Raw genomic sequence first — 13,317 nt, forward strand, 5'->3', positions numbered from 1 at the left:
ACAAAAATGCCAGGGCAGACTAAAAATACAGCTGGACTTACTGGCATGATGCTGGTCTTTGCTTAGCTCTCACCTACTCTAGGTAACCGAAATACCTCAGGACTGGTGAGGGGTGCCACAAGGCTAACACGTGCGAGGGGGATTACAGAGATCTGCTTATGACATTTTTCTTTAAAATCTTTTTTATATACACCACAAAACAAATTATGCAATTAAAAGACTGTACTAGGGGGAAAAAACAATATCACGCAAGTCAATGCATTAAAGCAAGTCAATAAACTTTACGAATAGATCGACAACATAATACTGATGACACGTTGAGAGCAACAACACAAATTACGGTTAAAAATGCATCTGAAGCAGCAAATCATTTCATGGATTATTTTTTGGTAAGTTAGACACCCTGTTCTGGTCTGTAAAGTGGGTCATTGTTACACGTGTTGTATCCACATTTACTGTTGCAGAAGTGGTTTAAACTTCCTTTGACACACCTCACCAGCTGTTTGCTGTATGACATGTTTAGCGTGGGATTACAGGTTGAAGCTTTGGCAGCATTTACAGACAAGATGACAACACGTTACTTACGGGAACAGCTGAAGCTCTGCTGACATAATCAGCATTATCGGACTATTTTATAATGTAGTCACTATTTCTTTTACATTTGTGGTGTTTGCAAATGCTTCTTTTTCACATTCTTTAGCCTTATGGCCTTACAAAGCATTTAATATCTGAATGTGAACCTGATTTTGAGGACTAAATTTTGTATTTTTTTTATCTTTTTACACCCAAATAAAACTGTTTGTGTACAGTAATGAACAAGATACACCCTATATATTTGCACTTACAGTCACTTTCACATTAAACAGAACCGGGCATTAATAAAATAAATAATAAAAGTGGGACACTTGATCCGCCCCCCCTTTGTTATCAAGGCCTGTTGTGAATGTAGTGAAGTATAAAAATGGAACAGGAAAAGCTTTAGGCCTACTGGCCAGACATTGTTCTCAGGAAAAGTATGCCAGTCCAGAGATTTGGGAACATTTAATCTGAAGATGGCTGGTTTCATGGACACTTTAAGAACAGAAAAACAAACCCCAAAATCATAACATCTTATGTTATCACACTGCATCAAATCACTTTCTCAGCAGCTTTGACTAAACAAATCTTTGCATGTGCACTTGGTGCTTAAAAATACACCTGTCTGCACGTGTAAACACCTTCGCCACAGACGTGTGACTTGAGGCTCAGGCCACCTCTTTGCCCCGGGGCGTCTGCCGTTATGTATCCCATTAATTAGCCCTGCAAACAATTACATAAAGACTAATACAGTGCTGAATGCGAGGGTTCAGCAGCTTACAGCGGGGGATTTTGTTAACTGGATTAGCGGTAGATTTAAACTCCATTTAGGTTCAAGAGGTGAAAATAATCAGTGAGCCTGTCTGTGCGTCAGGTATAAAAGGCTCGTGTTCTCACCACAGCTCAAACACAGAAACAGCTCTGCACTGGAAACATCCTGCGGCTTCGTTCTACTATCAAGGTAAGAAGCTGCTGCTGCTGCTGCTGCTGCTGCTTTGTGGGGACCGACTGATCTTTTTACCAACTTGGGCTTGCGTGGTGTCATTATTACAGGAGATTGTATGATAGCAGAATTACAGTAAATAGTGCTCTAAATCTGCATCAAGATAAATCACACTATAACACAAATTAACATGTGCTCAACATGGGTTTTGGCTATAGAATGGACTTCCAAATCTTTGCCCTGGTGCTATTGTTCCTGGCCTGTGTGGAGCAGAGCCTCGCCTCCTGCGTGGTGGACAGCTTCACAGTCAAAGAGGACTTTGACCCCAAAAGAGTGAGTACAGAAAAATAAATTTTGTAAATACTTAAGTCAATAAATAGACAGCTGAATTCAGAATTGATGCATCCTTAAATGTAGTCAATAACCAATATTAACTACCAGATTAATTTATGCTTTTGTTTAAGTTCCTGTAACTTGAATGAGCCCGATACCATTTACAGTAATAAAAGTTCACAAATTTAACAGAAGCAGCATTATCTACATCCCCATATAAACCAGAACATCGTCAGCATACAGTGACAGTGTCGTGTCGGAGTATTTGAGTTGATTGAGTAATCGTTCAACTTCCCCGCCGACAGTATGCAGGAAAGTGGTATGCTCTGCAGAAGAAGGATCCCGAGGGTTTGTTCCTGCAAGACAACATCTCTGCTGAATACACTGTTGGAGACGATGGTGCCATGGTTGCCTCCTCCAGAGGCAGAGTCACTCTCTTCGGGTGGGTGTCATTTTTAGTAGCAGCCTGAATGTGATATGTTTAAACTGAAGCTTTCCATTCCCGCTTGCAAGTGTGACTTTTTAAAAAAGAATCTCTACTGGACATCCAGGTTCTGGGTTGTGTGCGCTGACATGGCTGCTCAGTACTCAGTGCCCGACCCCGGCACCCCCGGCAAGATGTTCATGAACTACCAGGGACTGGCCAGCTACCTGTCCAGTGGCGGTAAGCCTCCTCAGTCGTATCCACATGCACACAACATTCTCACTGTCTCTTGTCTTACACAGCTGAGACTAACTTCTTTCACTCTCCTCTTCCAGGTGACAACTACTGGGTCATTGACACAGACTATGACAACTACGCCATCACCTATGCCTGCCGCAGCCTGAAGGATGACGGAAGCTGCGACGACGGCTACGCCCTGGTCTTCTCCCGCAGCCCCCGTGGCCTCCCGCCTGCCATCCAGAGACTCGTCCGCCAAAAACAGGAGGAAATCTGCATGGCCGGAGAGTTCCAGCCTGTGCTGCAGTCTGGTATGTACTCAGCCTTAATAGACAGTGACCATGAACCCTGACTTACATTTAAAGGATTTAGATGCCAAAAACTCCTACAAGGACACATTTTTAACATTAACAGTGAACACAGAAGTACAAGTCTCCTTTTTATAGCCCCATAGCTCACTTTGTGGATCTTAACTACTTATTTTAACACATTTTACTGCGTATATTCAGATTAAATTAGAATAAATAACAAGCTGTGGATTACATTTAAACTCCTAACACTTCCTCTTCTCTCTCCATTTGTTAACAGGAGCTTGCTAAACTGCTCCTAAACTGGAGTTATTTGAGCATCTGGATTGATCATCCTGCACCAAATGAAGATTGAGCTCTTCTCAAAAGACGCAAATCGGAGATTTATCCTCTTAAGTTTATGATTTTCTATGTTTGCTAACGTCATAGGGGAGAATTATCTGATAAATCCAATTCAAACACCCAATGAAAAGATGACATTTCCGAACCAAATCCCTTGAAAACTGTGACTGGTTGCCTGAATGTGCAATGAATGTGAATCAACTGCGGAGAATGGTAACACCTGCGCTGTGTAATTATTCTGTATTAGTGACAATACACTTTGTAAAGAAACTTGCTGTGATGTTTTTCTTTGTAAAACTATTCTAATCTAGTGCACAAACATGTAAAACAGAATCATGTAACAACTCGAGACATTTCGAGTAAAAAACACAAAATCCAACAAATTTAAAAACACATTACAGAAAAAAAGATTATTACTGTCCATTAACTTTAATGGTCCAATTGTAACAGTTTCTGCAACAGTAGTATCAGTTAATAACTAATCCAATTTTCCAGTGACGACATGCATTTTACATCTCCTTTCATACCAATAACGACACATAGTGTGCACAAACTGCACTACAACCACAAACAGTAAAATCTCATTTTAACAGGATCTATGACACAGTTGGTATATTTATAGGCACGTATATTAAAAAGGATAAATCTGATGCCATTTTATATTTTTTTAATCACCAAATCTTAAGAAAAGACCAAACAACAATGAACTGATCCAACTAAAAACTTTTCCTTGTGTATCCCAAACCTGATTTATCTTCTTCTATGCCATAGAACTCTATTGATATTGATCCACTGCTGCAAATAGTCCTCAACAAGTGTGCAATTTACTTCTGTTTGAGTGATGTTTGCTAAAAACTACAGTGCCCGGCTGTTTAAGGAAATTATTATTTTAAACTCTGTATTTATGACCTGTTATAATGACCTTTTGTCTTTTATCCGAGTCAAAGTCACAAAATGCAAAACAGTGCAGGTGGATTTTGAAATGTTGCTTACATATTGTTTGAGCCTTGTCAACATTTCTTGTTTCCACCGGGTACCCAAAATGCTGCCACACAAATGTTTTAAAAGTGGCGGAAGCATCTTCTATGCTAACTTCACCCTCACACTCAGCTTTTCACCTCAACGAGAAATATCGCCCTAGTATTCAGTCACTTTTATATATTATTCTCAAAGTGGACAAAGAGCAAAATGAAATGATCAAGTTTTTGAAATTACAGCCATTACTATACTCTGTCAAAACAGGTGATGCCTGTAATACTGTCAAATGGAGCATGAGCATACATCATAAACAAATGCTTACAATGAGACTAGGCAGATTAAATGGTGCTTACTTAATCAGAAATGTCCCATAATGTATTAGCATATATATAATAAGCACATTGATCTCTATAAAATATATTTACCTTGTACAAAACAATTAAGAAACATAATCTGAATGATTTGACCTTGGTCTAGTGCTCCTCTGAATACCTCTCTGGCAGCGAGTACGGGCCAGGCCTGCCCCAGTAGTCCACAGCTCGAACTCTGTACAGACCGCCGACCTCCTGGTCCGCTGCAGAACACAACATAGTATATGGTGTTATTTCTATGGTGAAGAAAATCCACTTTTGTTGCTCATTGCCACCACTTAACAGGGACAACTAAGAGTTCTTACCAGGCGAATAAACACAACAAGTAAAAATGGTGTCTTGAGTATTAATTCTGCTGAATTCCTTGTCGTCTGTGGAGAATTCCACTTCAAATGTCCTAATGCATCTGCAAATACAAACAAAAATTAAAATGAACTAATGGGCGCTTTCTTGTTCTTGGTCCATACATATTCACTGCATTTCATAAAGAGATCAAATCTACTGTACTTCTGCGCTCAATAGAAGGAGTTCTGTCCATTGGGCATTTTTTAATAAATAAATCTGCACCTACTATCACTCCTCCTACATTTTCTTGCGGTGACAAATGCTAAAGTAAAGAAATAATCATGTGGAACCTACTTGGAATCAACACAGTGGTCTGACCAGACAATCAGGACTTGGCCTTTGGTGATCCTGATGAAGCGTAATCCATTGACCTAAACAAAAGTCAAACACAGTTGAGAGCTCACGATCACCTCTTTTGGAATATGCAGCCCAGTCCCATACAGGTCTTAACATCCATTAAGCTTTTTCATCACAACACAGGCTATAGATTACATACGGGAAAATCTGACACAGACACATTCACTCAACTGTACAATACTTATGAGAAGGTGGACAATCAAACGTTACTGTGTGTTGGTACTGACCTGGTCTGGCACGGCTTTGGGCAGGGCACAAACATGGATGAGGAGGACAGAGGGCACAGACAGTTTGGCTTTCAGAGTCAGCGTGTCCCCTGCAGGAACTTCCCAGGGTCCGTCAACATGAGGGTCCTGACACAATGACACATTGCCAGGGGGTCAAAGCATGTCCCAAACCACTTCACACAGAAGGAAAAGCCCAGATAGATCAAAGGAAATGTTGAGATCTTTAGACATGACTACACCTCGTCTCAAAACAGTGTGCGAGTAGGTTGTACGGACACACAGCAGCTTCTTAACCACGCTGACATGAGGGCCTCTACATCTACTACGCATGAATTCCTGTTCTGAAGAAATCTGAGAAATCAAGCGCAATCTACCAAACTGCATCCAAAACCTAAAGATATCTTATTATCATTAATGTATATAATATATTGTTTCAGTATTTAATGCATGTAAAATCTTAACCACATAAAGCATAAGATGTAGTAAGGCCCATTATAATACACTATGCAAGTCATTTTTATGCTTCATAAGAAAACTGATCTTTAAAAATAATTAAAGCCAGCCACAGGAAATCAGGTCGGCTGAGTCAGTGGACTCTTTAAGTCCCTTAAGATTTTAGACTTTATTGTTCTTTTCTTGTAACTGTAATTCCTTAAAAAATGTTTTCTTTATCGGTTGTGTGTTTTATTTTCTGCCCTTGTGAAACACTTAATAAGCATAAGATGATGATTATTATTATTATTGTTATGTAGATTTCTGATGTTTGTATATACATTTAAAACAACAACAACAGCAGCAGCAGCTGCTATTAGGAAGTATTTCTGTGTTTTAAGAAAAGGATGTGCAGAATAAACTACTACTTTTTTTTTCTCTCCAAATAGATTTACAGAAGGAAAAAGCTTTACGTAAGGTATTGAAACATTATTGTACACATCTTCTGGAAAAAGAACAATGTATAAAGAAAATATATGTTTTAATGTAAATTATTATAATATCGTTCAGCCCTCCTGTTTACCTGCACACTCCTGAGGCGTCTGAACTGTTCTGCTGTGGGGTAGTCGGGGCTGCCCATGCTCTGCCACAGCTGGTACGGGTTGCTAACATTGTTGTCAATGTAATATGTGACGTACACAAGACCTGGACAACAAACAAAGATATCAAACAGGACTGAAACACACCACTTGCTTGGAGAAATAAAGGCCTGATGGAACTGGTTATATTCTCCTTAAAATGGAATCAACTGTTAATCTAAAATAACATCCAACAGTTAAACCTTTTTGTGCAGCCAGTCCTTTCAGTGACACGGTGACGTCGTCAGTCTTGGTGGAGGTGCTGTTGTCCTCACTGTTGTAGACCAGCACTGCTGCCTGCCAGCTGTCTGAGCCGCCCGCCATTACGGGCTTGTGGCTGCTGGCAAGAACGCCCACCGTGCTATCCACGGTTCCTGCCGAGTTCAAAACGTGAGCCGGGACCTGGGTCTCTCCTTAAAGTGGAATCACACACAGGAGAGGCAGCAGGGCCGTTAAGATCGGGCTGGGGCAGCTGGAACAATCACACTGAGACGCACGTAAAAACCCTGGAGGGTCACCTGTTGTAGAGTAAAGAAGTCGTCACCTAGTAAAGCCAGCAGGCCCATGACAGAGAGGACCGGCTTCCTGATCAGCTGCACGTGAGGCGGCTGGGTGTTGTTGACCTGGAAGCGGGCGGTCAGCGTGCGCTGGGTGAAGGGGTGTGGGTGGTAGCTGAGGAAGGCGTTGTCGTTGCTCAGCAGGGTGTAGTTGATCGTGCTGTTCGGGTCTGCCAGCAGCAGATCCTGGTGCTGGTGTATTACCTGTTAGAAGGAGCATGCAGCGATTGGTTAAGTGGTAGAGTGAAGAGCAACACCTGCCTGGGTTTAGTGTGCAAAGTGGTTACAATGAGAAGCATCCTTTAACTCACATACCGCTACCACAGCTACATTCATTGTCTAAGAACAAACTGAATATTTATGTACTATATTTATATTTGAAATTACAGTCTACCAAATCTATATGTAAAGGTTAACAGTGGTGCGATGCGAACATGCTAATGTATTCAGTCACAGCACTCTAAAGCACATATCAATTATCTTAATGGCCTATGTATAGTAAAGACAGCCGTCTGTCTACTGTATAAGGGTTAAATTGGTAAACTAACTAGAAAAATAGGCAAATATTGGCCTTCTAATTAAATTCAAAGTCTCATTGTCGTGTTGAATAATAACGGTTTTGGTGAAACAACAAACTCCTATGTTATTTTTGGCTAATTTAAGTTGACATATACTTTGTAGTTAACAGCAGCCAATAGAAAACCTCAATCCCTCATTCAGAAAACACAATGTAAATGACTTACAGATGGTCACTCAACAAATGTGGATCTTCACCATCCAGTGTTTAAATGTGATTTTTACACTTTTTTCCCCTTCTTCTCACCTTAACCACCATCGCAGCATAGGTCACGTCAGCCCTCCACTCCTGAGGCCGGGACCAGCCCACCAGGGGATCCGCCTCATCATTGTAAACGGGGAGGCTGCGGAACCGGGGGAAACGCTCCTGGATCTCCCCAACTGTCTGCATCTCCTGCTGGAGGATGGGCAAGGAGTAGCCTCCTCCCTGAAGAACAGAAACAAAAAGTCAGCTCCCAATTTTTTTAAAATTTGCATCACTTTTAAAAGTTAATCAATTATTGAATGCAATAATAAATATGTGTTTACATAACACAGTCAACTGGATTAATATGATTTAATGAGTTATTATTTAAATAACATCCCTATCCTTGTTTGGGACTGTGTCACCCTATATTGAATAACTCTTCAAGACAATGAATATTCTGTGAAACATTTAATGAACTGATATTAAAAGGTTTTAAAGACTAATCCTAACAAATATTTAAACAAATTCATTATTTTCATACAGATATAAGGAATTGCTAAGATTTAGTGATTTCGAGACAAGTCTTGTCCTTCACTGAAACAAAAAATACTAACTTTATTTATTTTTATCTGTAATTTATTTGTAGCTTTGGCAATATTGTTGTTTCACATTCATGCCAATAAAGCTAGATTGAACTGAACTTAAGGCGTTGGCGCATCAAATCTTGAACTCTTGAAAATGAAAATATTCACTTTCTATTCGTTCTAGATTTGCTTCCGAGTCCAGAAAAGCCGACCTTCTTGTGCAGGGCGATGTAGTCGAGCCTGACCCCCGTCTCTCCAGTGAAGTAATTGGTGCCGTTGTAGCAGTGCTGCAGCATGGCCCAGCAGTATGGTGAGTGTGGGGGAGAATGGCAGGAGTCTCCTGGACCCCCGAACCTGAGGAGACTGCTGGCGGCGCGCAGACCCTCCGAACAGGCATCATAGTAGTTTAGAAACCCTATAGAAAAGTTTATTATACTGACAGAACCACAGAAGTGCTCATGGGCACAGCACTGCAGTGTGTTTTGAATTCAATAAAAGGTATTCTCTGGTGGTACTCAATTTGTGAAATGTAACCTTTTAAAAAATCTCCACAAAGTTTAGTATTCTCATTAAAACAGCTGTCAGACCGTCATTGCTTGCTGAAACTCTCCAATGAAACCCAGGATTTATCTGTTCAGGTGCAGGTTTCTAATCAGCATTTATCAAATGACATATGTTTTAGAATAAGTAGCAATACACAATAAGCACATGTAATATTATATCTGTGAGAGAAAATCTGAAGGAATTTCCACCTAAAGAATAACTGACATTATATAAAAAGGTCAGGTAGGATGCTTTACGGGCTTACCTTGAACTGACACGGTGACATTATCAAAGTCGTGGTTGTTGGGCTCATTCCATGTTTCAAAGTTCCACTGAGAAACACTTCCCAGGCCATATTTGTCTGTAATTTAGACATTCACAATGAACATTTATATATAGGTCAACAATTACCTCTGAAACTTATGTACAGATATGTACAGAAATACACCATATAGCACATTGATGTATGTTTTTTATATATTACATATTTGATTCTGATTTTTGTTTACTCTTTGCACGACATGTCCCTGTGCTGCTGTGCCAATTTGAATTTCACCTACAGGGGATCAATAACAAAAAAAAAAAAAGAACATAATTTCTTAACATTTTATCTTAAATTACACAAGAAACATTTGCGTTTAATTAATGTCTCTGTGGAGACGTTACACTGCCTGAATGATCTTGATAGGGAAGGAGAAAATTGTTATTATTGTGGAATACAAATGCTAAAAACAATTAAAAAAGGTACATAAAGAGAATTCTTGCTTTAATTTTGCAAGGCCCCACCCAGTAATAATTCTTTAATAATTATTCAGCTGTTTGAGCCAATGCCTGCGCCTCAATTACAACCATTGTATTTATTTAGGTTCAGGTTATTATTGACCATGATTAGATGATATGGAGTGCACACAACGTATACAATAAAATAATGATGAAACAATGAGCACTCACTCACCGATGTACCTCTTGGCTATGAGGTAAACCAGATTTCTCCACTCGACCACTTGTGATTTGTCCTCAAAGTCAGTGAAGTAGTTGGAGACACTGCCCATCAGTTCAAAACCTGAAAACCACAAGTGCAGGAATGATATTTACAGATACAGGGATCAGCAAAATCAAATTTCACCAGTAGGTTGTACACTTTAAGTTTAAGTGTAGTTTGGAGAAGGCTGCTTTAATTGGCTTCTTACAATTTGGGAAAATAGTGCCTCATTTATTTTCGCTTAACCAAATAACAATCACATAAGAAGCAGTCAAAGATTAATCAAAGAACATCTTCCCAGCCTGGTGTTGTGTGCTGCAGTACCGGGTTGGAGTCCATTAATCCACAAGAGTCCTATCAGTTGGTCCAGTTTGGTGAAGTTGTACTGGGATCGTCCACCAACGTCTCTAATACAACAAAATCAGACAGCTGAAAATGTTTCATAAAGAACACTCACAAAACCAGCAGCTGATAATCTTCATGTTTGCCAATCTTCAAACGAGACAAATTGTAAAGGTTTTCTTTCACATGAGTGTATTTTTAGGGAAGTATGGCTGGAGAGGTGTCCACTTGTTCACTTGCTCACTTACTGCACACTGACCAGCTCCAACATCCAGTGTATCCTGACCTGCTGGATCCCTCCATGGGGGACGGAGCCCACGTAGGCCAGGTTGAGCTGCTGGTCGATGCTCAGGTCAAACTGGTGGGCATCTGTGTGAGGGAGCGGGGGGCTAAACACAAAAAAGAGCCTCCTGTTTAACTGCGAGATGCACCAGTGACAAAAAAAAAAATAGGAGGTAAAAGACCCTAAAGTGGAGAACCAATTTTGCATTTGTTGTACCATGTGTGTAACAATAAAGTTGATTATATCTTAATATTAAAGTATATCTTCAGACATGTCATGAAAACTGGGCCAATCTCCACTGAAAAAAACGACTATTTAAAAAATGCCCTGGCTTTGTTAAAGATGCTCACTTGGTTTTAATAGCTCTTATTGATTGCAGATGTCTTGTGGTAGATTCGGTATTAAAATAAACCCACATTGATTTGTCTTTATTAATAAAATCTAAACTGCTTCTTGTCCATCACTGTGTCTGTTGCTGGCGTGTATAAAAACAATTCGCTTGTGACCTACCAGAAACCAGTGCTTCTCCAGAAGTGCTTAAGGTCTCCTACCGGTCTCCCCAAATCAACTGAGATGATATAGGACGCGTTTGAAGTTTCGTTAACGTTAAGGAGTAACGCAAAGACAGAAAAAGTTATCCACTGCATGTCTGCAACCGAGCATTGCGACTTAGTACGTCGCGCTAGTTTATTAATTGGCTGTAAAAACGATGTGAAATCACTCCCGACGGGTCACCTTAACTCCAACATGACGCACACGTTGTGTGAGAGTAAATTAAAACGACACCTTTAACATAATTCACTTTAAACGCCGACAACACAAACACATCTTCTCTCCAGTAGCGAGCTGCAGTCAGCTGAGCCTGATGACGTTTAATGCGTGCGACCGTGTTGTTGTAGTCTTTTTTTTTAAGGAAGTGGAGTTAAGTTTTCATGAAATATATTCAGGATTCACAAACTTTTCTTAATCTGTGAGAGGCCGATTAGGGTGAAAACATTGAAAAACAGACGCACATGCACTGACAATGTGCGCACATACACTGAAAACAGGGAAATACTGGCACATTCACATTGACAATGTGCACATACACATTGAAAATGATCATACATGCACCAATAAAACACCAAGCACACGCACTGAAACCAGGCACAGACACACTGAAAATGTGCGCACACACATTAAAAAGGGCACACACCACCGACTGTGCATACACACACACTGAAATATGTGTACATCCACATTGACAAAGTACACATGCACACTGAAAATATTCACACCACACAAACTTCACACAGAGTAGGATACTTGTCTGTGTGTGTATCTAAGTGTGTGCCTGTGAAGTCATTTCAGTGCCTGTTTCATTGTAACAGGAAGTCAAAACACATGTAGAATGTGTGTAATAAGCTCAGCAAATCATTGCATATTGTAGATCATAAAGTGAAGTGTTGTAGGTTTCATGTGAATAAGAAGACAGAGATGAAGTTTATAAAATATCTGAAGGTGAGGAGCAAAAATTAAATGTGACATACAATAAATATTCCTCCCTGTGGGGATGCTGAACTAAATATATAAATATAATAAATGATTAACTGTTCATATAATTGCTTAGATAAACAATCTCTCTGAACAAGGAATATCACTCGCACTGAAATCCATGTTTCATCATGTTAGCTATTCTTTTATTTTGAAAGTTAGGACAGGAATCTAAGGCTTCCTGTTACACTACAACAGCTTCCGAGCGCTAAAATAATTTTACACACACACACACACTCAGATACCCCTGTATTTCAGTGTATGTGCGCACATTGTCAGTGTGCGTGTGTCTATTTTTTAATATTTTCACCCTAAACGGCCTCTCATATTAATCTGTTGCACGTAAACAAGCACTAAATGCGAATTAGATAACATATAAGTAACAAAAACATTTAATTTGTATCACACACAAATATATATATACACAGGTGCTGGTCATATTATTAGAATATCATCAAAAAGTTGATTTATTTCAGTAATTCCATTCAAAAAGTGAAACTTGGATATTATATTCATTCATTACACACAGACTGATATATTTCAAATGTTTATTTCATTTAATTGTGATGATTAAAACTGGCAACTAATGAAAATCCCAAATTCAGTATCTCTGAAAATTAGAATATTACTTAATACCAATACAAAAAAACGATTTTTAGAAATCCAACGAAGGTTAAAATCAAGTTCTGCAGAACTGAAGAAGTCCTTTGGATGAGGGACGAAACGTCTTCCAGTATCTTCAACCAAGTCCAGTTGCCCTTGATTTTAACCTTCGTTGGATAACTATGACCTGGATGACTGAGAATCTTCATAGAGATTTTTAGAAATGTTGGCCAACTGAAAAGTATGAACATGAAAAGTATGAGCATGTACAGCACTCAATACTTAGTTGGGGCTCCTTTTGCCTGAATTACTGCAGCAATGCGGCGTGGCATGGAGTCGATCAGTCTGTGGCACTGCTCAGGTGTTATGAGAGCCCAGGTTGCTCTGATAGTGGCCTTCATCTCTTCTGCATTGTTGGGTCTGGCGTATCGCATCTTCCTCTTCACAATACCCCATAGATTTTCTATAGGGTTCAGGTCAGGCGAGTTTGCTGGCCAATTAAGAACAGGGATACCATGGTCCTTAAACCAGGTACTGGTAGCTTTGGCACTGTGTGCAGGTGCCAAGTCCTGTTGGAAAATGAAATCTGCATCTCCATAAAGTCGGTCAGCAGCAG

General features: G+C 39.8%; 2 protein-coding genes across 3 annotated transcripts; one reads left to right on the forward strand and one right to left on the reverse strand.

The window, feature by feature from the left end:
• The first annotated feature begins 1,496 nt into the window (after nt 1–1,496).
• LOC123959591 (purpurin-like) lies at nt 1,497–3,403 on the forward strand. Its single transcript, XM_046033704.1, has 6 exons — nt 1,497–1,537; nt 1,738–1,852; nt 2,158–2,294; nt 2,404–2,516; nt 2,612–2,824; nt 3,102–3,403. Exons 2-6 carry the CDS (start codon nt 1,739–1,741, stop codon nt 3,110–3,112), a joined length of 588 nt encoding a protein of 195 aa, XP_045889660.1. The 5' UTR covers nt 1,497–1,537; nt 1,738; the 3' UTR covers nt 3,113–3,403.
• Nucleotides 3,404–3,576: 173 nt separating this feature from the next.
• idua (alpha-L-iduronidase) lies at nt 3,577–11,430 on the reverse strand. Of its 2 annotated transcripts, none has more exons than XM_046033702.1 (14): nt 11,076–11,430; nt 10,531–10,671; nt 10,265–10,347; nt 9,914–10,021; nt 9,224–9,319; nt 8,628–8,830; nt 7,892–8,071; nt 7,056–7,272; nt 6,715–6,924; nt 6,457–6,578; nt 5,442–5,567; nt 5,152–5,228; nt 4,818–4,918; nt 3,577–4,715 (listed from the first exon to the last, which is right to left on the reverse strand). In XM_046033702.1, exons 1-14 carry the CDS (start codon nt 11,210–11,212, stop codon nt 4,615–4,617), a joined length of 1,902 nt encoding a protein of 633 aa, XP_045889658.1. In that variant the 5' UTR covers nt 11,213–11,430; the 3' UTR covers nt 3,577–4,614. The 2 variants fall into 2 exon arrangements, with proteins under 2 accessions (XP_045889658.1, XP_045889659.1); XM_046033703.1 differs by having other exon boundaries at nt 10,569–10,671; nt 11,076–11,207.
• Nucleotides 11,431–13,317: the final 1,887 nt, after the last annotated feature.

The sequence above is a fragment of the Micropterus dolomieu genome, linkage group LG21 (genome assembly GCF_021292245.1).
Source record: "Micropterus dolomieu isolate WLL.071019.BEF.003 ecotype Adirondacks linkage group LG21, ASM2129224v1, whole genome shotgun sequence".
In the NCBI taxonomy this organism is placed as follows: domain Eukaryota; kingdom Metazoa; phylum Chordata; class Actinopteri; order Centrarchiformes; family Centrarchidae; genus Micropterus; species Micropterus dolomieu.